This window comes from Carettochelys insculpta, chromosome 10 (assembly GCF_033958435.1).
Source record: "Carettochelys insculpta isolate YL-2023 chromosome 10, ASM3395843v1, whole genome shotgun sequence".
NCBI lineage: Eukaryota > Metazoa > Chordata > Testudines > Carettochelyidae > Carettochelys > Carettochelys insculpta.
The window spans coordinates 4,479,796-4,503,619 of record NC_134146.1 but is presented as its reverse complement, the minus strand read 5'-3'; the positions used below and the strand labels follow the sequence as shown (position 1 = coordinate 4,503,619).

The 23,824-nt window shown below is 57.7% G+C and overlaps 1 protein-coding gene across 2 annotated transcripts in view; it reads right to left on the bottom strand.

Annotated features, from left to right (window-relative positions):
• The window catches only part of IGF2BP2 (insulin like growth factor 2 mRNA binding protein 2), a 66,179-nt gene that overhangs the window by 9,986 nt on the left and 32,369 nt on the right, over positions 1-23,824 (bottom strand). The window contains exons 3-11 of one of the 2 annotated variants that reach the window (XM_075003732.1): positions 16,953-17,001; positions 16,275-16,326; positions 14,963-15,026; positions 13,372-13,644; positions 10,383-10,517; positions 9,301-9,423; positions 8,734-8,869; positions 8,375-8,497; positions 138-206 (exon numbers count right to left, since the gene is read on the bottom strand). In XM_075003732.1, the coding sequence (XP_074859833.1) occupies positions 138-206; positions 8,375-8,497; positions 8,734-8,869; positions 9,301-9,423; positions 10,383-10,517; positions 13,372-13,644; positions 14,963-15,026; positions 16,275-16,326; positions 16,953-17,001 (1,024 nt within the window). The remainder of the gene's footprint in view (positions 1-137; positions 207-8,374; positions 8,498-8,733; positions 8,870-9,300; positions 9,424-10,382; positions 10,518-13,371; positions 13,645-14,962; positions 15,027-16,274; positions 16,327-16,952; positions 17,002-23,824) is intronic. The other variant, XM_075003734.1, reaches the window with a different exon arrangement.

The window sequence follows — 23,824 nt, the reverse complement described above, 5'->3', positions numbered from 1 at the left end:
GCGGGGGAGTCCTGCAGGGGCGTAGGGAACCCCCACCTCATGCCCAGCAGCTGCAGTGCAGCCCCGGCCCGCCTGCTGCCAGGGCGGAGCAGCACCGGGCGGGACCGTGGCCGAGAGGGGCCAGCGCAGGCACTTACAGAGCGCTGCTGTGAGAAGGCGCCACCGGGGGAGGCTCCGTACAGACCCGCCAGGTATGCCGAGTGGCTCTACGGCAGGAAAGAAAAGCAGAGTCAGTGCGGGGTCCCCGACGGTGCGCTCCGTACGCCCCGGGCCCGGCCACCGCATCTTCCACGGCCCCTGGCCCGCCGGCTGCCTCGCGCCCTCTGGGGAGGAGGTGGGTGCCCGTGAGACGGAGCACTCCAGGATAGGGCGATTCTGACCCTGGCTCCGCGGTGGGGGCTCCGGGGGGTGGGGGGGGAAACGGGACTTTGGCCCCTTGATCTGCCAGGGGCTCCGTGCTCCAGCCCTGCGCTGTGGCGGGGGTCTTTGCGGCAGGGGCTCCGTCCCCGTGCTCCCCACCCCTCCTGTGTCACCGGCCCTCAGATCGTGCGCAGAGGTGAAAAGCTCAAATCTCGGCCCGCTGCCTCGGAACAGCGCTGACACTGATCTAAGCTTCTCCGTCCAGGCCCGGGCCTCTTCCAGCCACGTGCCGAACCAAGTCTGCGTGTGCACCCAGGCACGCACAAACATGCCACACCGGGGGAAACAAAACACCTCTGCTCATCAGCTGCGCGGCACTGGGCTCTCTCCTGAGCAGCTGCACCGCTGCCGACCACCCGATTCACAGCCCGGTAGGCTCCGGCTTCTGCAGCTCTTTAGCCCCTGGTGCCGGCGGGAGAGGTGGCGGTCGAACCACACAGAAGGGACCCGGGTTAACGTGCATGAGAAACAGGGGCCGGGTCTACTCTAGGGAGTCAGGTCGACATACGCTGCCTTACCGCAACCTAATCACGTCAGTGTCTACGCTCCAGATTGGATGCCCCCCCAACCCCACCACTCGCTGCCAGGGGCCAAGCAGCCCCCAGGGCCCAGAACTCCACACCCGGATCCTGGGAAGCTGCTGGGCTCCTAGCAGCAAGCTCCCCAGGGAGCCAAGAGCCCTCCCTGCTCTGCACAGAGCCCACGATGCGCCTGTGAAGCTGGTGAGGACACGCCCCACTGGCAGAAGGGAGATGTGCAATAAGAAAAGCCAATAGCCAAAAACTCAAAGAGCAACGACAAAATGTTAACGTACACCAGAAGCAGGAAGCCCGCTAAACAAGCAGTGGGGCACCTGGAGACGGTCGAGATCCAGAAGGAGCACTCAGAGATGACAGTCATCGTGGAGAAACTCAGTGAATGCTTTGTTTCGGTCTTCAAGTATGAGGATGTTACGGAGATTCCCAAACCTGAGCTGTCCTTTGTAGGTGACAAATCTGAGGCACTGTCCAAGACTGGAGGTATCACCAGAGGAGGTTTTGAAACAAACTGAAAAACTTAACAGGAACAAGTCACCAATGGCATTCACCCCAGAGTTCTGAAAGAACTCAGATGAGAAACTGTGGTTCGTAACCTGTCTTTTAAATCAGCTTCTGCACCCAAAGACTAGAAGATGGCTAATGTAATGCCAATATTTAAAAAGGGTTCTAGAGATGATCCTGGCCATTACAGACCAGTAAGTGTAACATCGGTACCGGACAAATTAGTTGAAACCAAGAATAAAAGAATAAAATTGTCAGACACACAGAAGAACATAAGTGTTGGGCAAAAGTCAACATGGTTTCTGTAAAGAGAAATCATGTTTTACTAGAGTTCTTTGAAGGGGTCAATTCAAATGTAGACAAGGGGAATCCAGCAGATATTTAGATTTCCAGAAAGCTGTTGACAAGGTCCCTCATCAAAGACTCTTACATAAATTAAGCTGTCATGGGATAAGAGGGAAGGTCCTTTCATGGATTGAGAACAGGTTAAAAGGCAGGAAACAGCAGGTAGGAATAAATGGTAAATTTTCAGAATGCAGAGGGGTAACTAGTGGTTATTCCCCAAGGGTCAGTCCTAGGACCAATCCTGTTCAACTTACTCACCAGTGATCTGGAGAAAGGGGTAAACTGTGAGGTGGCAAAGTTTGCAGATGACACCACATTGCTCAAGATAGTTAAGACCAAAGCAGGCTGCGAAGAACTTCAAAAGGATCTCACAGTACTGAGTGCTTGAGCAACAAAATGGCAAACAAAATGTAATGTGGATAAATGTAAAGTAATGCACACTGGAAAAAATAACCCCAACTACACATACAGCACGATGGGGGCTAATTTAGCTGCAACTAATCAGGAACGCGATCTTGAAGTCAATGTGGATAGTACTCAGCAAACATCTACGCAGTGGCAGCCAAAGAAGCAAACAGGATGTTAGGAATCACTAAAAAAGGGATAGAAAATAAGACGGAGACTATCTCATTACCCTTTCGTAAAACCATGGGACGCTCACATCTTGAACACTGCACACAGATGTGGTCTCCTCATCTCAAAACAGATATATTGGCATTAGAAAAGGTTCAGAAAAGGGCAACTAAAATGATTAGAAGTTTTGGACGGGTCCCATATGAAGAGAGATTAGAGAGATCAGGATTTTTCATTTTAGAAAAGAGGAGGAAAAGGGGGGATATGATAAAGGTATATAAAATTATGAGTGCTGTGGAGAAAGTCAACAAGGAAAAATTATTTACGTATCAAAACCAGAAGACACCAAATTAAATTAATGGGCAGCAGGTTTAAAATAAATAAAAGGAAATTCTTCTTCCCACAATGCACAGTAAACCTGTGAAACTCCTTGCCAGAGGAGGCTGTGAAGCCGAGGACTATAACAGGGTTTAAAAAAGACCTAGATAAATTCATGGAGGTTAGGTCCATCGATGGCTATTAGCCAGGACAGGTAAGGAATGGTGTCCCTAGCCCCTTGTTTCTCAGAAGCTGGAGATGGATGGCAAGAGAGAGGCTGCTTGATCATTACCTGTTTGGTTCATTCCCTCTGGGGCACCTGGCACTGGCCTCTGTCGGCAGACAAGATACTGGGCTGGATGGATCTTTGGTCTGATCCAGTGTGGCCGTTCTTGTGTTATGTTATCCCACACCACAATGGGCCCTGGGGCAACCAGGCACAGAGCATCCCCTACAAAAGGCAAACTGACACTCACTGAAGTGACTTGCTTCTGGCCACCCTGCAGGAGAGTCGCAGAGCCAGGGTCAGAACTTAGGACAAGAACCAGACAGCCCGAGTGCCAAGCCTCTGCTCCACCCACCAGGCCACGCTACCAGCCACCTCCTGGCTCGCCACCATAAATACACACGCAAAACGGAAACGGCAGAGGGCCCTGCTGGCCCCCAAGTCTCTGCCTCCCCCTCCCAAATGAACAGCATCTGAGCAAAGCCCGGGACCACCTCTCAGCACATGCAACCTCCCAGCGGAGGCCATGAGAGCTTGGACAGTTTGGAAGCACAAGAAACAGACCATTTGATGTGTGCACGTATTGAATAGTACGCAGCACGCGTGCATCCCAGTGGACAGGGCTTGTATAGGTGAGTCGCACAGGTCCGCTGAGAGCACCTCACCTGCTCTCATTAGGTATTCCACACAGTCCATTTCCACAATGACCTCAGCAGAGACACTGCACAACTCTGTGGCGCTCGGCTGATCTGCCTCCCATGGAGGCACCTTTGGGAGATGAGCCTGGAGCCTGCACTGCCTGCCATGGAACTCACCAGTGCCATTAGTCTCCAGGAGCCTGGGGAGCCCCCAGCCCTCCAGCTGCAAAGACGGCAAATAAAAACAGCTTCTCCGTGCCCTGGCTTCTGAGAAGGGATTTACAGCCGCCGAGTGAAACATCAGCCTCAATTCCCAGCAACATTAACTCCCTGGCAGCTCCAAGCAGGCATATTTGATATCAAAGTGCACATGGAGGTATGATTTGGCCTTGGTTTGCCAGGGGATTCTCTCTCCTTGGTTGATGGATCTTTAGACAACAGATATTTGCTAACTGCTTGACAAAGGCTTTGATACAAAAGCAAATGGAGCCGAGTTCGCTGGGGGGCCCGGGTGACTTGGGCCTGTTTTAGCCCTTTTTCTAAAACAGTGCGTCTCAGCTCTCGGGGAGGCTGAGCACGAGGCCGCGTCCCCCTTGCTCACCACCGGCGACCTCCCGGCGTTTGCAGCTCTTTCATGTCTGCTGGGAGGGTACAGAGCGACAGATGCAAAATGCACAGGGACTAACGATGCTAGCTGCGTGCAGGGTGACGGGCACCTGGAGCTGGACGGACGGGGCAGAACTGTACCCCTCAGAGGGGAATGCACCGGTCCAGAACTACTATACATCTGCCTGTGCAGACACACCCCCTCTGCTCCCCAGGAGAGCCCTCCCGGGTGACCTGTGGGGTACATTCTTTCAATACTATGCCCTGTCTCTGATGTCACTCCTAGTTTCCCACCTGCTGGGCACATACGTCTACTAGGTCAATAACCTACAGATGTCCGAATAGGAACAGGGCTGTTTACCCTTTGCCCCAGCCCCATTACGGAGGTAGAGTCCCGTGAACTTTTGGTTAGCCTGTCAAGGAGGGTGTAGGGAGAACTTTTTTATATTTGGCATCATGCAGACTTTCCTTTTTCCTCTAAAAGGGAATGGCCAAGTAGCCTTGCTGTGGGCAGAGCTTTGGGGTCGGTGCAGGGAACCCTACACTTCTCCCTTACATCTTGTGCACGCTCCCAAAGCAAAGCCCCACTTCTCAGACCCGTGAACATCACCGTGCAGCTTTCCCGGGGAAAAGACACGCAAATACGCCCTGCAGAGAGGCACGGACACGGACGTGCCCAAGAGATTTCTGCCGTGTTTCAACCAACCAGCATGATGCTCAACGGCCCTCTTGGCTCGCGTGGCCGATAGGGTTTTTTGGGGGGAAAAAAAGAAGTAAATAAACTCGGCCTCGGCTCCGAATCCAGTGCCAGTGATTGAATGGGAAATGGATATGGAGCGTTCACTAAGCTCTGTTGCTGATTTATCTGCAAGAGTTAAAAGCCATCTCAGGGCTGGCCAAAGCACGGCAGGTATGAAAGAATCACCCTCCCAGCAAACCAAACCCATCATGTGGCTCCCACAGCCCATCCTCTCAAGGCGCTCGACCTGTGCATCTTCGTCGAACTGCTGCACAAACACCACAGCAGTATACACAGTTATCACGGGCGACTCGGGGCAAAAGGAAACCTTTCTTCACCCAACGCACTGCCAGCCTGTGGCACACCTCGCCAGAGGAGGCTGTGGAGACCAGGACTTTAGCAGGGTTCAAAGAAGAGCTAGCTACATTCATGGAGGTGCAATCGCTCAAGGGCTATTGGCCAGGATGGGCAGGAACGGCGTCCCTAGCCTCCCCACGTCTGCAACTGGGAATGGATCACTTGACGTTTGCGTCTTCTCTTTCTTCTCTCTGGGGCAACTTGGCATTGGCTACTGTCGGCAGACAGGACACCAGACTAGATGCACCCTTGGTCTGACCCAGTGTGGCTGTTCTTGATGGGCTATCAACTTTCCCAAAATGCATGCCAAGGTAGTTGTTTGTAAATCTGGACTGACTGGCTTGGAGAATGACCGCCTCACTCCCCGGCATGTCTGGCGCCTGTGGGTCTGGGCCCAGCTCTCCCAGCAGCAGCGCAAGCCAGGGGCACGTTTTGCAAACCGGACCGAGGGTGTTGGTTTGGCCTCGTTTCTGCAGAGCGCACAGCGGCCAGGCAGGCTGTCGCAATCCCAGCTCCGAAAGGCACTGCTGCCACGCGGCTGGTTAAAACAACAATCCCACGTGCTTTGAAAGGATTGATTAACACGCCCAGTTCCCATGAAATGACACTGACGTCGTCTGACACCCAGCAAAGTTACAACTTTCTCCAGGACATTATGCAGCTGCCGTTGGATTCAGAGCTCACTCATTTGTCACACGCGCCGTGGCTCCTTTACGGTGTTCTACGTTCCTACAGAAATCAATCCTGGGTCTGTCTCAGTGTCGCCTCAGAGAGCCTGGCCCCGCTTCCTTAGAATCACCCCACAAGGCTTCCTCTGGTCAGTCAGAGAAGAACAGGTGTGGCCAGGCAGCCTGTCTCTGCGATAACTTACCCCCGGAGGGCAGAGCCCCTGGGAGTTGCACCAGAAATATGCTGGGGGGCGGTGCAGAAGTCACTTGTCTGTCAGCCCATCCCACTTGCGAGCACATTATGCCAGGAGAGCACGGAAGAGCCAGAGTCATGGCTGATGCCTGCCCCCAACAGGCCACTCCAGAGAAAAGACCCCAGCAGTTCTGGAGCAGCGACCAACACAGGCGGACACGGCTACCTCTCTGTGAGAGGCAGACAAAGGCCACGAAACTCCCCACAAGGAGGAGGAAAGACTCACAGCCTCCTCGAGATGCCACCCTCCTGCACTGCAATTAAACTCAGCCCATCCCTGACAAGTGCCTGTCCAACTGCTTCTCAAACGCCTCCTCTGACGGAGATCCCACAGCTGCCCCGGGAAGCCTCGCCTGGGGCTTAGCTACCGTTTCCTCTGTCTCAGTCCCCCTTGGACTTCTTGTCCTTCTTTTGGCCGACAAGGAGAACAACCTTTAGAACGTCCCTTGCCAGATTTGCAGACTACCAAGTCTTCCCCCCCTCAGCCGCCCTCTTCTCAAGCCTAAGCAGGCCCAGCTTCGCCCAACTTTTCCGCACAGCTTTGTTAACCCTTCAATCATTTCTCTTGCTCTCCTCTGGACTCTCTCCAATTTGTCCAGGTCTTTCCTGACGTGTGGTGCCCAGAACAGGACATGGGGCTCCAACTAGGGCCTCCCCAGTGCCCAACAGAGCAGGAGAACCACCTCCCAAGTCTTACACCGGGGATGCCTGTCGATACACCCCAGACCAGTGGCAGCTGCGTCCGGCTGTTGACTTTCCCCTGAAGTTCTTCTCAGTGGCACGGAGACCTCGCCAGGTATCTCCCAATCCGTAGCTGTGTGTTTGATTTTTTTCCCTCCTAAGTGTTGGCTCTGCTCTTGTCTTCGCTGAAGTCCGGTTTTTTGAATTCAGACCATTTCTCCAACTTGGCCAGGTCTTTTGAATAGTAACCCTGGCCTCCAACACGCTGGCCGCCTCTCCCACCCTGATGTCACCCCCAGATTTTACAAGCACTCTCTCCACTTCACTATCCACACCACGAATGAAAACACTGAACAGCCCCCGACCCAGGACTGACTCCCACGTGCCTCAGTAAATCGCTCTCATACCACTGGCAACTACTCTTTGAGTAGGTCCCTCAGCTCGGGGGCATCTGCCTTGATAGGAATTCCATCAAGACCCCGTTTCCCTCGGTTGCTTATGGGAACGTTCCATGGCCTGGCGTCACAGTCTCTCTAAATCTAGTTCTGTCATTGCTCCCGCCCTCAGCCAGTCACCCTGCAGAGCTCTGCTCCTGCTCATCTCTCTGGAACGAGTGTCCACCCGGAACCTGGCTCCCTCAGGAACGAGATATGCACCTGGCTACACACTGAGCTGACGAGGCGATTGCAGTGGATGGGTAGAGATGAGGGGCCCTGGGGCCAAGAGAAGGACATTAACAGTGGAGGGGGCAGGAGACTCTGGTGGGAAGAGGATGGTGGAGGAAGAGGGCCACGGACGTGGTGTTTAATTCCCATTGAGTTCGGCCATAGCACTGCTCAGCAGGACTCCAGGACTGGGCCCGCATAGGCGCCTTTGGGAGGAGGTGTCGCTAACACGCCAGATGTACTTATGCAGGGTGGGTGGGAAGCCTGGGAGGACACACCCAAACGCACATGCTTGCGACATGCCTGGCAGGCGCAGACGCAAAGGTGTGCACAGCCCAGCTCGTCCCATCCCAGGGCCGCCAGCTGGACAGAGGAGCAGTTTCTGCACCCCAAAGGCAGGGACATAAGGCACAGCGCAGGGGCAATGCTCAGCCAAAAGCCGCCACAGATTTAAAGCCACGGCGAACCCTTACAGGAAGGAATGCTTCTCGGAGTACTGCCCTAGGCCTAACTGGGGCCGGGGAGAACTGCACACAAGGGTACACAGTACCAGGGTACGGCTTTGCCTTGCTGGGCACCCAGCCCCCAAACACGCAGCCAGGCTCCAGCCTGCCGGATTTCCATGGCGCCACAGCTCCAGGGGAGGGACTGGGGCACAAATAAATCCCCTGCTGCTCCCACCACAAACCAGCGAGGAAAAAGAGCAGTGCTCTGGTACTAGAGCATATATGGGACAGCCCCTGCCAAAGCCACTCCTGTCCTCACTAGGGACTAACCAGTGTCCCCTCCTAAGCCCGCTGAGCTAGGGGCCACGTCCACGCAGGCCTGGTTGGGCGGCTACTCACCACGTAGGGGTTGTAGGGGGCAGCCGCCCCGCGGGCCCCCGCGGCAGAGGGCAGCATGGATAGCCCCGTGGAGAAGATTCCCAGGGCGCTGAGGTTCAGCCCTGGAATCAGGTTGGCTTGTTGCTGGAAGAGCAAAACAGAGACGTGGGCCTCACGGACCAAACAAAAGGCGGGGGAGGAGGGGAAAGCCCCTCACGCCCCAGTGCCGCCTACAGGTCCACCCACGCAGCTCGATCCAATGGGGCCCGTCGCGCACCAGCCCTGTGACAGGCAGAGCTGCCCACGGACCACCCAGCTTGGCCCACTAACTCTGACCCACTGAGGTCTTTCCCGGGAGGGCGAGAGCAGCGGGGACTTACATTGACAGCCACAACGTCATTCTCATAGGCCTCTCGCAACTTCTTCATGATCTCCACTTCGGCACTGGAGCAAGCCCCGATGCTGCCCTTCACCGTGATGGTCCGTTCGGGGTTATAAATGGTCAAATCCTGTAAACTAAGCGGTTACCCACAGGTGAAGCTGCTGCCCTTCAGCCAACAGGAAAACAAGCTGCCTTGCCCCCTTTCGCTCGGAGCTAGGAACGCCCCTCCTCAGAGCAGCCAGGAGGAACCCAGAGCTGCAGCTCATCTCCCACCGGCCAGCCACTTGGATGTCCTCTTTCCATTCCAGACCCGCCCAACACGGCTCATGCTACTGGAGCAGCACTGCAGGGAGCACCCCTGCCGATGCCCCTGTGGGGGAGTCCTACGCTGGCTCTGCCTGTCCGCTAGCATTGTGGTTTATTCTGTGCCGCAAAGGCTGGCCCCAGCAAGTTCCATGACACTCACCTCCCGCAGCCCGACAGCAAGGGGCCCCGTTTCAAGCCATCCAGCTGATCTCTTGGCTGGAATCGTGTTGTGCGCCTCCATCAATGTATCACAACTTACGGAGAGATGGTGATTTTGGTCCCTGTGTCCTGCTCGATTTTCTTCAGGTTTCGGCCCTCTTTGCCAATCAGTCTCCCCACCAGGCTGTTGTGCGCTAAGATTTTCAAGGGAACCTCTTCGGTGCTAAAAGAAACAAAAGGCGTTTGGTGGATTTTGTGAGTTCCTTTTCCCCTGGCCTCCTATCACCCGTATGTTCAAAACCGGGGAGGTCTCCTGGCTAAGAACATACACAAACAGAAAGGGAAAGGAACACAAAAACATCACACGGACTTTTCTCATTGCAAAACCTGTATGTTTGCAGAGTCTTAATTGTGTAAAGAATGTGACAGGAGTCCTTGCTGCATACACAGAAAATCATGACAAATAACTCAGTGATGGGGGCAAATAGATGTCAGGGATGGTGCTTGGTCCTGCCTATATGTTCTCCTGAGGTCCCTTCCAGTTCTAGGAGGTGTATGTATGTATGTGTAACTCCTCCTTCAGCTAAACACTGGAGCCAGAGGGGACTCAAAATAACCCTGCTCTAGGAAAACTGATTGCAACTGGGACAGGTCAAAAATGGGTCAGCACTTTCCCGTGAAGAAATTCTAAGCAATCCCCCATCCACTAAAAGTGAATTTGGGTCAGACTTCTTCAGAGGATTTTGTTTTGTTTTGAATTGCTAGTATCTGCTTCCAAGTCCTGTTTGGAAACACTGCATCGACCTGAAACACCAAAATGAGGGAAACAGCCTCCAGTTCCAGCAAAGGAAAAAAGCAAAGCATCGAAAGCGTGAGCTCTATGCATGACCTAAAGCCTGTGGCTTTACACGGGGCATGGTTTCCCTTACTGTTAGACCAGGCATGTTCTGGTAGCTAAGACCTGTGTGCCTCAATTAATTGTGCCGACTACGCCTTTTGAATACACAAACCCATTCAGCCAAATTCCCATTCCTTTAGATGGGGCAACTACAGCACTGTCTCTGCTGGACTTCGGGGGAGCTATCCTCCAAACTGTCTCTTTGCCCTCCACCATGCTCTTTCCCCCATGCGCGTGGCTACAGGAACCCTCCTCTGGCGGAGGGCTGCTGGTGGAACACTTACGCTTTCGTCTCATCAGCTTCTTTCTGCATGATATCAAGGATCATGCGGCATGCTTCAGAGCAGCCTTCAGGGGTAGCATGGATGGTGATGGGCTTCTCAGATGCGCCGGCATTCTCCTTCCGATGGATGTCCACCCTGCACCGAGAGAACCAGCACAAAGATGTCCCTGAGAGCAGGCTGAGGCCATCGCAAGGCACATCAATGAAACAGCAAAGCAAAGTGCATCTATTTGTGTTTACACTGCTGTCTGCACACAGTAACCTGAACCAGGAGTCACGCTCCTGACAACAGCTTGGAACCAACTCTCCTGCAGGGACCAGGATTCCACAAGCGCCTGCGCCGACAGTTGTGCAGAACTGTTGAAAACTCACCGGATTTGCTCACCGTCCAGGACAGCTTTGTCTCAAGAGCAGTTACGCATTTTTTGCAGGACTCCAGGCCTACGTTTTGAACAATCGATGGCTTCGGTCTGCGAGAAGCCAGCCTGATTTCTGCTCAACGCAGGGTTTCAAACAGCATTGGGATGAAACCAGGTTTGCTCAGATTTTGACTGGGTTAAGACTTGGGGTTCATTTGCAAGTGAAAATCAAAGAGAATGAGGGGACCGGGGGGGGGGGGCGGGCGCTGAGCCAACACTGCTCAGAACAGAGCTGGACCCCGCAATGCAGGGTGGGGCTTCTCTCGTTCCACCAGCTGTCAGTATTGCTACATGCTCTGCTCGTCAACTTCTCTGGGACCCACCAGAATACATGGCAGTCTTCCTGCCGCCCTCAGGTGCCTTGTCATTGGCCTGGCCCGGCCCGGCACAAGTGGTATGTTAAAAACCAGACGGGTAGAGCGAGTGAGAAAGCGAGTGTGCGCGTCCATCTGTCCATCCATCCATCCCAGCTGGAGAGGCTGACCCCTGCTGCGTGCGCGCACACGAACATGAAGGGCTGTGTGCTGCTCACCGGGTTAGCGAATGTCACCTGTGTTACAGAGGAACAGTCACCCTGGGGCAGCGTCACACAGAAGAAGAGCTATACCAAGAAAGGGGCTTGGCCTGTACTTTCCAATCTGTTCTGGTACTCTTGCTGACAGCTGTACGTGAAACGGGGTGTCCCCCGTCCCACAGCCGATTGGGACGTGACAGGAACAGAATGGAGCCCAGTCAGCCCAGCTTCTGCCAACAGCAGCCTGGTGCAGAAGCCTTTGAAGGAGACCAAGTAAACCCTAATGCCCCCAGCCGCAGCTCTTGTTCTCTTTGACCACAGCTGGAGAGCAGCTCACACCAGTGGGCAGGACAGTGGCTTCAGGCCACGGACTGCATGCTGGGGTGAGGTCAGGCACACCAGGGAGATCTGCACAGAGCGGGGAAGGAGTCCCTGGAAGTCTCACCAGGGTGCAACGTGCTCGTCCCGTGTCCCTGTTCTACGGGCCAGGACGAGGGCTAGGGAGCAGTCCTGGAGCAGCCACTCGGGGCGGGAGAGCTGTGACCAAGGCCGAGTCCTGTTTGGGGGGAAAGCGCCATGCACCCTCTCCTCCCACGCCGGGCCGATCGCTGTTTGTGACAGCCGCTACAAGACACTCGATCACTCCACCTAACTCAGGACAACCGTCTCCCTCGGAACATCTAACTCTTTGCTGGCTCTTGAGGAGATCAATAATTTGGCGGTATCCTGCAGCACTGAGACAGATCTCCAGAGTTGGTGAAGTGGGTCTGTCCCACAGAAGCTCATCACCTAATGAATTATTTTGCTAGTCTTTAACATGCTACAGCACTGCTGTTTCGTTTTGTGAAGACAGAGACGAAGACGGCCGCCTCTCGCTGAGTCCCACAGGTTAACTGGATAATTGTACAGCGCATTATTGTGGTGGACCTGATGCAGGATCTTCTCTCGTGAGAGCCAGGCTCAAGCTAGAAAGGTTAGCAATCCTCAGTGCGAACTGAATACCAGCTGGGGTCCAGCCTTTTCTTTTTTATTTGCACAAGCGGACGTACTACCAAGCTTTGCACCTTTTCCTCTGACCCCGCTGTGGGTAGCAGGACACTTAGAGGAACTAAATGGCTTGTGGCCCAGTTCTGGCATGATAAAGATGTCCTGCTAGGTCTTCGTGTACGGGGTCAGGCAGCGGATGATGGAGGCTGAACTTTGGGTTAAACACAACTAGCTTTGGGCAATAACAAACTGTGCAGAGGACAAACTGTGAAGAAAATCAGAACGTTACACACATGTTCAGCGGCAGGGAGGCAGAGCGGAGGCCCCCTCCGAGCTTCGGGCTCCTCCTTTAAACAACACACGATCAGGGTGCGGAGGGAAGGGTTCCGGTACGCCTGACACACATCCAGCTAAGGTGTCCCTGACACAGAGCTCTCCTCGAAAGCTTCTGCTTCTCACGGCAGGGAACTCATCTAGCACCCTGAAGTGGAAGGCCCAGGTGGGCTCTGCTCACTAGTCCCGGGAGCACTTTCACGCCCTTCAGATGTACGTTCCTCGCTAAAGCACAGCATGGCACTTGTGAGAGGACCCAACTTGGCCTGGCTATGCTTGTGGGCCCTGCTCCTGTCCGCCCCCGTGGTGGCGGGGCCTGCTCCCTGGACCCACCCCGCAAGGGAAGAGCTATTTTCTGGTGCTGGCAGTGCTCTGGCATCCGGCCACGAGCAGGCCTGAGGCGAGACGCCCCTTCTTGTGGGCTGGCGTAGTTTGAGAGCCCGAGCAGGAGAGGGCTATAGCTCACGCTGGGGCATTTAGCCACTGGCGTGTGCTGCCAAGCTGGTCTGCCCTGGGCCACTTACTCTGGTGCCTGCTTTCAGGCTCTGCCCAGCACGCTCTCAAGGCGTGACGGCCAGGAACTCTGCATGGTGCCTCCCCACTGCCCCTCACCCCTCCTCAGACCGAGACAGGGCAATACAGCATTGACAGCACATTCCTGGCACACAGGCGAGCGGGCGGGAACAGGCCACGCCTGGAGTCCTGGGGAAGGAAACACGCCCGTTCGCGGTACTTACTTGGACTGGGTTTGCTTAGTGAGGTTCTTTATGGTCAAGCCCTCCTTTCCTATGATGGCACCAACAAACTGGGTGGGGACCAGGATCCGCAGTGGGAAATCGAGCTGTTTGGACTGTGAGGAGCCCCCCGGGGAGGGGCCCCGCTCCCTGGAGGCACGGCCCCCCCGGCGGGACCGCTGAGGGGGCGGAGGGGAGCTCACCTCTTCGTCCGGGATGTAGGAGAGCTTGAAGGAATAGTTCTCAAACTGGTGGCCGCTGAGCTTCTCAATTGCTCTGGAAGGCAGAGGGAAGAGGAGTCGCCAGAGGTGAGTGCTGCAGACTGGGCCAGGCTCTGTCCACCCCGCACCGAGGCCAAAGGACACCCCAGGGCGGGGATCCCCATCTCTCCCTGAGCCCCGGCCCTCGACAGAGACATCCAAATGCCTCAGGCAGACAGTTGCACCCTGTCCAAAGGAGTGCGCCGCCCCTGTCACTGGGCAGGGCTCTGTGCCCCTGGGGGGGGGTGTCCCCCACCCCCGGGCAGGGCCCTGTGCCCCTCGGGGGGGTGTCCCCCACCCCTGGGCAGCGCTCTGCGCCCCTCAGGACGCACGTCCCCCACCCCTGAGCAGGGCTCTGTGCCCCTCAGGACGCACGTCCCCCACCCCTGAGCAGGGCTCTGTGCCCCTCAGGACGCAAGTCCCCCACCCCTGGGCAGGGCTCTGTGCCCCTCGGGGGGATGCGTCCCCCACCCCTCCGTCTTGTGGCTGAGGGAGCAGCTGGGACCCAGCAGCAGGGGCCCCTCACCCCTCCAGGCCTGCGAGGACGACACACAAGCGGTGTTCTGGCCTGGCTCTACACCCTTCAGCTGCAGGTAGGCCCCCAGCTCCAGCTGTGTAACCCCCAAACCTCCGGGAGACTCCCCAGGCTACAAACGCCTGGGAACCCACCTAAGCCCGAGAGCTGGTCGTCTGCGTGGCCAGCTCGCCCCTTCCGCAAGAACAGCCCATGCCCCGAGCCCAGGGACTGGCCGGCTCAGCTGATATTCTGGGCGCTCAGCGCTGGCCGAATGGGGCCTGCCCCTCCGCTGACTGCAGCACAGCACAGTGAGGCCAACGCTGAGCCCCACAGGAAAACCCAGCCTCCACCCGGCTCTGAGGGCGGCCAGCAGTCCCTACTCCCGAAGCTGGGGCAGGAGCAGCGACCAGCGGCACAGCCCGGGAGAGCACTGGGATGCCATCGATTTCCAGGCTGAGTATCTTCCCCAAGTCGCGGGCCAATGGCTGGCAGGTTCCCAGCCAGGACAGAGCTGAACGAGTCGCTTGGGGCACACGAGCTAATAGCAGCAGTGGGAGCTGGGACACAGTGGCTGGCTGGGAGACGTCTGCAGAGCTGGCCCGTCTGTAAGACAAGCTGAGGCGGCTGTCCCAGGCCCAGCACCGGCTGCCCCAGCCGAGCTGTGGCCGGGAGAGGGGACAGTTACCTGGCCAGCCGCCGGCAAACCCGCCCGGCCTCACGGGGAAATAACCGAGCTCTGCCCCACTCAGCTGGGGCGACCTGGGGGCAGCGGACGCCTCAAGCCAGGAGGGAGGGCGAAAGAAAAAGAACCACTCACACTTTTGCTTCTTCTTTTGCTGCGTACGTTACGTTGACAACGGCCGTTTCTGTGTCGGTGTTGACTAAGGGAAAACAACACGCGCGGGCGTCACCTTCGGGCCCCCTTGTACTAAGGGGGCAGCGCTCTCGGACAGGCTGGGCTTGTGGCTCCTTACGGAAGCGGCTCAAAGGGAGGCCTGTCTCCTGGGCCTGATAAGCTCTGCTCACTGGCTGAGCTACCCCCTGCGGATCCTAAGTTCAGGAGTAACTGGGCATGGGCCTCTGCTGCCGGTGCCTGTCCCGCGTACCAGGCAAGGGCACGCTGCATGGGGCAGCCGACCCCCAGAGCTGCCCAGGGATCCCAGTGTCCTTGAGGGGGGTCTGACATCCTCAGCCCCGGCACCCTGTCCTGATGGCCCCACTCAGGTACAAATCTCACTGACGTCCTGGGGCCACTGCTCCTGTGGCATGGACCTGATCCCGCTCTAGCCTCATCTCAGCCGGCTGCCGGGGGAATTTCTCCTGCACTGCTCCGTCGGGCGCTGCCCAGAGCTTGCAGATGCCCCCCAGCCAGCCCAGTACTCGGAGCCCCGTTAAAAACCAGCCACCGACATGCTGCTCCCGCCTGCCATGTGCAACGGCCCCAGGACCAGCCCAGCCGAAAACCAGGGCGCCGGTCAGTTTGCTACTGGGGCTTTTGAGATGTGCTCTCTCTCGTTCGCAGCCAAGCCTGGCCAGACACTCTCCGGGGTGTGGCGTTGCATTGGCATACGCCCTCTGCAGCTCCGTCACTCGCTCAAGCACCATGGGGTGCAGCTCGGAGGAGGGCAGGATTCTGGGGTGCCCCCAGGGCCCGATTCTGGCACCCTGACCCAGGGGGAATAGGACGTTAGCTCCCAAGCAGACCCAGCAGGGCCCCCAGGGAAACGAGGCGCTCCCACTCGGGGGCAGCATCTTCCGCAGGCCCCAGGGCAAGAGTGGACCTGGCTTTACCAGACGAGTTCAAGCATTACCAGCAATAGCCAAACCACCGCCTGGTCTCAGGCTGGCCGGGGGCCTGTGCTGTGGGACCCGGCCACGTGCGAGCATGGAAAGAGAAGCCGCTGGCCCGGCCCGGCCCGGCCCGGCCCGACAGAGCGGGAGATCTCTGGGAAACCCCACCTGCTGACCAGCCAGCCACGCTAGCAGCACGAGGTCCCTCTCCCTGGTGACCAGGCAGGGTCACCTGTCTGAAGAGACGGGCTGGGCTTGAGCCCAGAGCTTTTCAAGGGAGGGGCCGTGTTCCCCAAGCAGGGGTGTGGGGCCAGGAGTGCAGCCTCCCCTCTGCTCACCTTGTTCCACATTCTCTACGGTCCCGTATTGAGCTAAAAGTCCATCTAGCACCTGAAAGAGAAAGCGTTGGGGGCACAGGGTGAGTCAGCCTGGCTGGGCTCTCTGGGGGAACGCCTTGGGCTGGGGACCCTCCCCCTGCAGCTGGCTGCCCTGTGGGGGCGCAGAAACACGGGACCTGTTACTGAGGTGTCTCCTCAGCCCTCGATGCCTGAGGTTCAACACGCCCGGCCGCTGGGCTGGTCGGACCAGACCTCCTTCCCATTCCTGCCACATGCACCCTAGGGGCCATACCTGGATGGGGGATGCCACCTACGGCCTGGCCTGGGAACGTCCCTTCCCAGCACACTGATGCCCAAGGAACCTGCAGCAGAGTCTCCTAAGCACCCTGCCCCTACGGCAGACTCACACCTGGGCCCCCAGCAGGCCTCCTGCGTCAGCCCAGGCAGGAACAGCCAAAACACCCTCGCCAAGGAACCCCCAGGAGATGCTGGAAGCACCTCCCCGAAGCCCACCGCGTCCAGCAGCACCTCCGGGGTGTCCCAGCGTGAGCCCCCGCCCCCCAGAGGGGCGGGTGGCAGCTCCTCTCCTAGGCCCGCAGTGCTGCTGTCAAAGCCACGGCGGCGACGGGAGCACCCGAACGCCACACCCCTCGTATGAAGGAACGGGAACCCACTTACCTCCCACTGTAAGTGAGGGGGGATGTTCCGGATCTGGAGCTTCCTGCTCCTGTCGAGAAAGAAACCCGCAGCGATTAACCCAGCCACCGCCCAGCTCCCGGGCTGCCCAGCCCAGCAGCTCTCCCCGCCCAGGGCCGACGCAGTACCCAGTGCTCTGCGGGGAGAACAGGCTTTGGGGGCACACGGTGGGAAGGGGGCACTCTGTCCCCAGGTGGGCCTTGCCCTGCCCCTGGCCCCCACCTGCCGCGCAGGGGTCACTCCCGCAGCTGCTGCTGCACAGGGCTTCCCGGGCACCTCTGGGGACACGAGAGCCAACTGGCCCACGGCTGCAGCCGGCAACCAGCCCTCCACGGGCAGGCAAAATTCTGTGATGGGCAGGCAGGCGTATGGGGATGTGCACCGCCAGCAGGGACATGGGCTGGCGGGTGCGGGCGCTGCGCTAACCAGCTGGGCGGCACCCGACTCTGCTGAGCGGCAGATACGCTCCAGCTGGGAGAGGCGCTGGCCTGGCACGGGCCCGGGGGGCTATTCCAGGATGCCCCAGCAGAGCCAGACCCTCCACCTCCGGCAGATCCCGGCAACTGCAGCTGTATCCCCCCAGCACTGTGGCTGCAAACTGCACCCCGAGAGCAGGCCTGAGCCCTGCCCCACAGCATGTGGACTCAGAGCCCAGGGTGGTGCCAGAGGAGATCTGCTCTCTGGGTGCGGAGCTCCAAGACCAGCATCCATGGAGCACGGGTCTGCTGTTCTCTGACCGGCCGGCCAGGCCACCCCAAGCCTGGCAGCCCCTGAGTGCGCCAAGGACTCCCGGGGCGGGGACGACGGACGCCCGTGCTCCGTGGCCAGCGCTGCTTGCTGGGACCGCAGAGCCCTCAGGGGCTTGGGCGCCCCTCACTCCCGGGGAAGCCGACAGCAGCAGCACACCTCAGAGCATGAGGCTCTGCCCTGCCGGAGGGAGCTGCTCACGGCCGGTGAGGCGGGAGGGAAGCTGAGGTAACTCTCGCCTGCAGCCCCGGACGTCAGCCACAGCTCAGAGCTCAGAGCCCAGACCCAGATGGACGGGGATGTGGAAATTCGAGGTGAGCCATTTCTCCGCCTCGTCCCGGGGCTCGAGCCCCACACAAGGGCTCACGGCTGACGGCTGAAGGGGAGGGGGCGGAATCTCTGCGTGTAACAGGCACAGATCCCACTGCTGGGTCCCGCTCTTGCCGGGCTCCTTCCCACCGTCTCCTGTCACAGGCGCTGGGATCTGGGGCTTCCACGCTCCGGGAACGAGCGCAAGGCTGGGTCTCTCCCTCCCACTAGATGAGACCCAGAGGCCCTGCATCCAGACTAGCATCTGCAGTCATGATGGTCACCAGCAGGCCCACGTTCGCCCAGGGCCAGACCGGCTCTGCCTGCTCCTTGCAGCCGCGGTGGCCGAAAACATCCACTCTGGGCCTCTGCTGGCCAGGCCGCTCCCAGCCCCGCCCCAGCTCGGTGGTGCCTCGCAGCCGGCTGGCACACCAGCCAGAGCCCAGGGGCTGCTTTCCCGCAGGCTGCCGATGGACCCGCCTGTTTTGCCGTGCAGGTCGCTTGAACGCCACCGGCTCGGAAGCGCCACCTGCAACCCTCCCTGCATGCCCGGAAGGGCAGCTGCGCTCCCACCGTACCCTGGGAAAACCTCCGAGCAGCTCAGCTCAACGCAGCACCGCGTGCGGTATGTACCACACCTGAAGCCAGGCCCTGGGAACAGTCAGGGATGGGCTGGGCTGGGCTGCTTGTCACGCCCCGGCAAGCGGGAGGCCGATCTGTGCCCTGTGAGACGCACACTCCGACCCACCTCCCTCATTCCCTCCCTTGCCTCACAATTAACGTTGGGCTTAAGTCCCAGCTCTGCGCCCACTCTGGGGGCGAAGCAGTAACCCCCATGGGCAAGGGGAGGGCACACAGCCATTGCACACAGCAAACCAGGGCGGTAGAATACAACAGGACCGTTCTCTGAGCGCAGAAGGTGTGGCCGCCTCCCCTACGCACCAGGAAGGCCGACAAGGAAACAGGTGCGTTGCCGCTTCGGGGTTCGGCGAGCGGGTCGCTCCTGGGCGGCGCAGACGTCTACCAAGTGCGTCCTGAACTCCGAAGGCACGCGAGAGTCTTTTGCGCTGGAAGCAGCCGCGTGGGGCACAGCAGAGGAGAGGAGACCAGTGCTGGAGCAGGGAAACGACGACAGCAGCGTTTCCTTCTGGGCACCTCGCAGCGAGAGCAAACCCTGCCGGCCAAATGCCGGGGCTGCGGCCGCCCTCCAGGCCCAGGAGAAAGAAAAGTTACTCACCGTAGTAACGGTGGTTCTTCGAGATGTGTCCCCGTGGGTGCTCCACAATAGGTGTCGGGCTTGCCTGGCGCCGCAGATAGGCTCTTCCAAGCAGTTTCTGCCGGACCGCGCATGCGCCGGTGCGCGCCGCTCCCTTGCCCGCTCCTGGCCATGTGCGCGATCCGGTCCCCGCCAGTTCCTTGACCAACCGCCTCGGGTGCCCCTGCAAAACACTAACAGAGATCCGAAGCGGGGAGGATGGGCGGGTAGTGGAGCACCCACGGGGACACATCTTGAAGAACCACCGTTACTACGGTGAGTAACTTTTCTTTCTTCTTCGAGTGTCCCCGTGGGTGCTCCACAATAGGTGACTACCCAGCAGTAACCCAAGATAGGAGGTGGGTAATCGGATTATGTGCAGCTTGTCCCCGAGAGGACCGCTGCAGAGAGACGGGTATCCTCTTGGAATACCCTGTGAAGGGCGTAATGTTTGGCGAAGGTGTCGTAGGATGACCAGGTTGCCGCTCTGCAAATGTCTTTTAACGCAACGCCCTTGAAAAAGGCTGTTGATGCCGCCACCGCCCTAGTGGAATGAGCCCTGGGAGTGGCCGATAAAGGAGTCTTTTTGAGCTCGTAGCACATTTTTATGCAGGATACAATGTGCTTTGAGATTCTCTGCGAGGAGAGACCTTCTCCTTTCGATTTGGGAGCGAGGGAGACTAGGAGTCTATCCGTTTTCCGGAAGGACTTGGTCCTGTCTACGTAGAAGGCTAGCGCCTTCCTCACGTCCAGGAGGTGTAGGCGCGCCTCTTCGTTGGAGTTATGAGGCTTTGGATAAAACGAGGGTAGAACAATAGGTTCGTTAATGTGAAACTCGGAAGAAACTTTGGGAACAAAGGCTGGATGCAGCCGTATGGTTACCGCCTCCTTGGAAAAAACAGTGCAGGGTGGCGTTGCCATGACTGCCGCGAGCTCGCTCACCCTACGAGCTGACGTAATTGCAAGGAGAAAGGTCGTCTTTATTGTAAGGAGGCGGAGGGGAACCGTGGCCAAGGGCTCGAACGGTGGTCCCATTAGCGTGGTAAGCACCAGGTCCAAGTTCCACGAAGGTGGAATCGGTTTCCGAGGGGGGTATAGGTTTACCAACCCTTTGAGGAACCTGGTAACCATAGGGTGGGCGAACACCGTGTGCCCTTCCTCCTCATGTCTGAACTCCGAGATGGCGGCAAGGTGGACCTTCAACGAGGATAGCGAGAGTCCTCCTCTCTTGAGGTCCAGTAAATACTCTAGTATTGTAGGTATAGGCACCAAAAGGGGGGCCAGCTGTTTGGTAGAACACCAAGCCGTGAAGCGAGTCCATTTTTGCTTGTAGGTCTTCCTGGTGGAAGTCCTCCTGCTACTTTCTAGGACTTGCTGTACTTCCACTGTGCATGTGCTCTCTAGGGAGCTGAGCCATGGATTAACCACGCTTGCAGTCGCAGGCTTTGGGGGTGCGGGTGCACTATGGACCCCTTGGCTTGCGTGAGCAGATCCGGCGCCACCGGAAGAGGCATCGGTGGACGGTCCGACATGTGCAGGAGTAGGGGTAACCATTGTTGTCGATCCCACGTTGGGACTATCAGGATCATCCGGGCCCTTTCCCTCCTGGCTTTCTGCAAGACTTTGTGGATCAGCACTGTGGGAGGAAACGCATAAAGCAGGGGGCCCCTCCACGGGATCGCGAACGTGTCCCCCAGGGACCCCCATCCCAGTCCTGCCCTGGAGCAGAACCGTGGGCACTTCTTGTTGTGCTGAGTGGCAAACAGGTCTACCTGGGGAAAACCCCATGCGTGGAAAATTGGCCGTAGCAGATCGGGACGGATCTGCCACTCGTGCGTGAGTGCAAAACGCCTGCTCAGCTGGTCTGCCTTCACATTGTGCGCACCCGGCAAGTATGAGGCTTTCAAGATTATATTGTTGGCAATGCACCAGTTCCATAAGTGGATTGCTTCCGCGCATAAGGCACGGGATCGAGCTCCTCCTTGCCTGTTTATATAAAACATGGTGGAGGTATTGTCCGTACTGATCCCGACGACTTTGCCTTGTATGCGGTCTCGAAAGTGTCTGCAGGCGTTGAACACTGCTCTGAGCTCCAGTATATTTATGTGTAGTGACTGTTCCGTGGGTGACCACAGTCCTTGAGTCACCTCTTCACCCATGTGCGCTCCCCACCCTATGAGGGAGGCATCTGTAGTGAGAAAAACCGATATTTGCGGCTGGTGGAAGGGTACCCCTGTTAGCAGGTTCCTGGGGTTTACCCACCATTGTAGGGATTTGCACACCCCGGCTGTGGGCGACACCACCCTGTTAACGGTGTGTACTGCCGGTTTGTATACGCTCGCCAGCCAGTGCTGCATGCTGCGCATGTGTAACCTGGCGTTCTGTACTACGAACGTCACCGCTGCCATGTGGCCCAGCAGCTGCAAGCACGTCAAGACCGGCACCGTAGGGCTGAAGGTGATGACCTGCACGAGGGAACCGATGGCCCGAAAGCGTGTCTGGTAGATAAACTCTCGCTGTAACCGAGTTTATGCGAGCCCCTATGAACTCTATGTCCTGTGTGGGGTCTATTTTTGATTTTGCCAGATTGATAACCAGGCCGAGGGAAGAGAATGTGTTTGCTGTGACGCGTATCATGCGCAGAACCTCCCCCTTCGAGGCCCCTTTGAGCAGGCAGTCGTCCAGATACGGGAAAATAAATACCCCCTGTCTGTGCAGGTAGGCTGACACCACTGCCAAGGTCTTGGTGAAGACTCTGGTGGCCGAGGAGAGGCCAAACGGTAGGACCTTGTATTGGAAGTGTTCGTTGCCTACCATGAACCGGAGGAATCGCCGGTGAGCCGGATGGATGGTTATGTGGAAGTACGCGTCTTATAAATCGAGGGTTGCGAACCAGTCTCCATCGTCCAGTGCTGTAAGGATGGAGGCGATTGTGGTCATCCGAAAACGTTGCTTGCGCAGGTACCTGTTGGGGCAGCGAAGGTCTAAGATGGGCCTCCAGCCTCCTGTCTTTTTCTCCGTGAGGAAGTACCTGGAGTAGAACCCTTTCCCTTGCAGTTGCTCCGGCACTCTTTCCACCGCCCCTATGAGCATGAGATGGTCCACCTCCTGCCTGAGCCTCGCTACATGGGAGGCCTGCTGGAGGTGGAGCTTGGGTGGAGGTCGTGACGGTGGGAGCGACTGGAAAGGGATGGCGTACCCCGTGGCTATGATCTCCAGCACCCATTTGTCTGTGGTGATCCTTTGCCACTGGTCGTAGAATGGTCGGAGGCGATGGTGGAATAGTCGCTTCGGATGACCTTGTGCTATGGTAGTGATGGCGCAGCCCTGGATCTGTATGTCAAACTTGTGGCCTTTGGCCCCGCCCCGAGGACGCACAGCTCTGTTGTGAACGTCGCCTGGGAGTTCTGTACTGCTGGTGCTGTTGATGTCGCCCTTGCTCGTAACCCCTGTGGTACTGGGGGCGCTGTTGCTGGTACTGGTACCGTCTTTGTTGAGGGTAGTACCTTTTCTTTGTGTATGGAGGGGTGTAAATCCCCAGGGTCCGGAGTGTGGCTCTTGAATCTTTACTGGAATGAAGGACCGAGTCCGTTGATTCAGCAAACAGCTTCTGCGAGTCGAAGGGAAGGTCAACTATCTTCGCCTGCAGATCCCTCGGTATACCCGAAGTCTGGAGCCAGGACTCCCTTCGCATCACCACTGCCGTTGCTGTGGAACGTGCTGCTGTGTCCGCAACGTCCAGGGCGATCTGAACTCCCGTCCTCGAGGCCGCGTAGCCTTCTTGCACTATGGCCTTGAGCACCGGCTTTTTGTCCTCTGGAAGTGAGTCCATGAGGGAGGTTAACCTGGAATAGTTGTCGAAATTATGGTTCGCTAAGTGCGCTGCGTAATTTGCCATTCGCAACGTTAAAGTGGAGGAGGAGTAGACCTTTCTGCCGAACAGCTCTAGCTTCTTGGCATCTTTGTCTGTTCCCCCTGTCCTGAATTGAGATGTCTTTGATCTTTGTTGCGACGACTCCACCACCAAGGAATTTGGCTGTGGGTGGCTGAACAGGAACTTCATGCCCTTCGCCGGCACGAAGTATTTCTTATCCACTCTCTTTTGGACAGGCGGAATAGTCGCAGGGGTCTGCCATATCGTAGTGGCGGACTCTAAGATCGCTTCATCAAGCGGTATTGCTACTCTGGAGGAGGCCGGAGGTCTCAAATTTTTGAGGAGCTTATGGTGTTTCTCTTGCACCTCTGCTGTCTGGATGCCTTGCGTGAAGGCCACCCTCTTAAACAGCTCCTGAAACTGTTTGAGATCGTCCGGAGGATGGACGTCCCCCGGGGCCGTAGCCTCGTCCGGGGAGGAGAGCGAGGAACCGCTGGGGTACGTCTCTCTGGACCCTTCCGGTTCCTGCTGGTGATGGTACACCCTCTCGCTAGAGGTTTGTGAGGGAAAATCTCGGGGTTCCATAACCAGTCCCCCCTGAGATGCTTGAGTCTCTGTCCCCGGTCGCAATTGCCCTCGGGGGTACGAGATAGTCTGTGGGGATCTTTC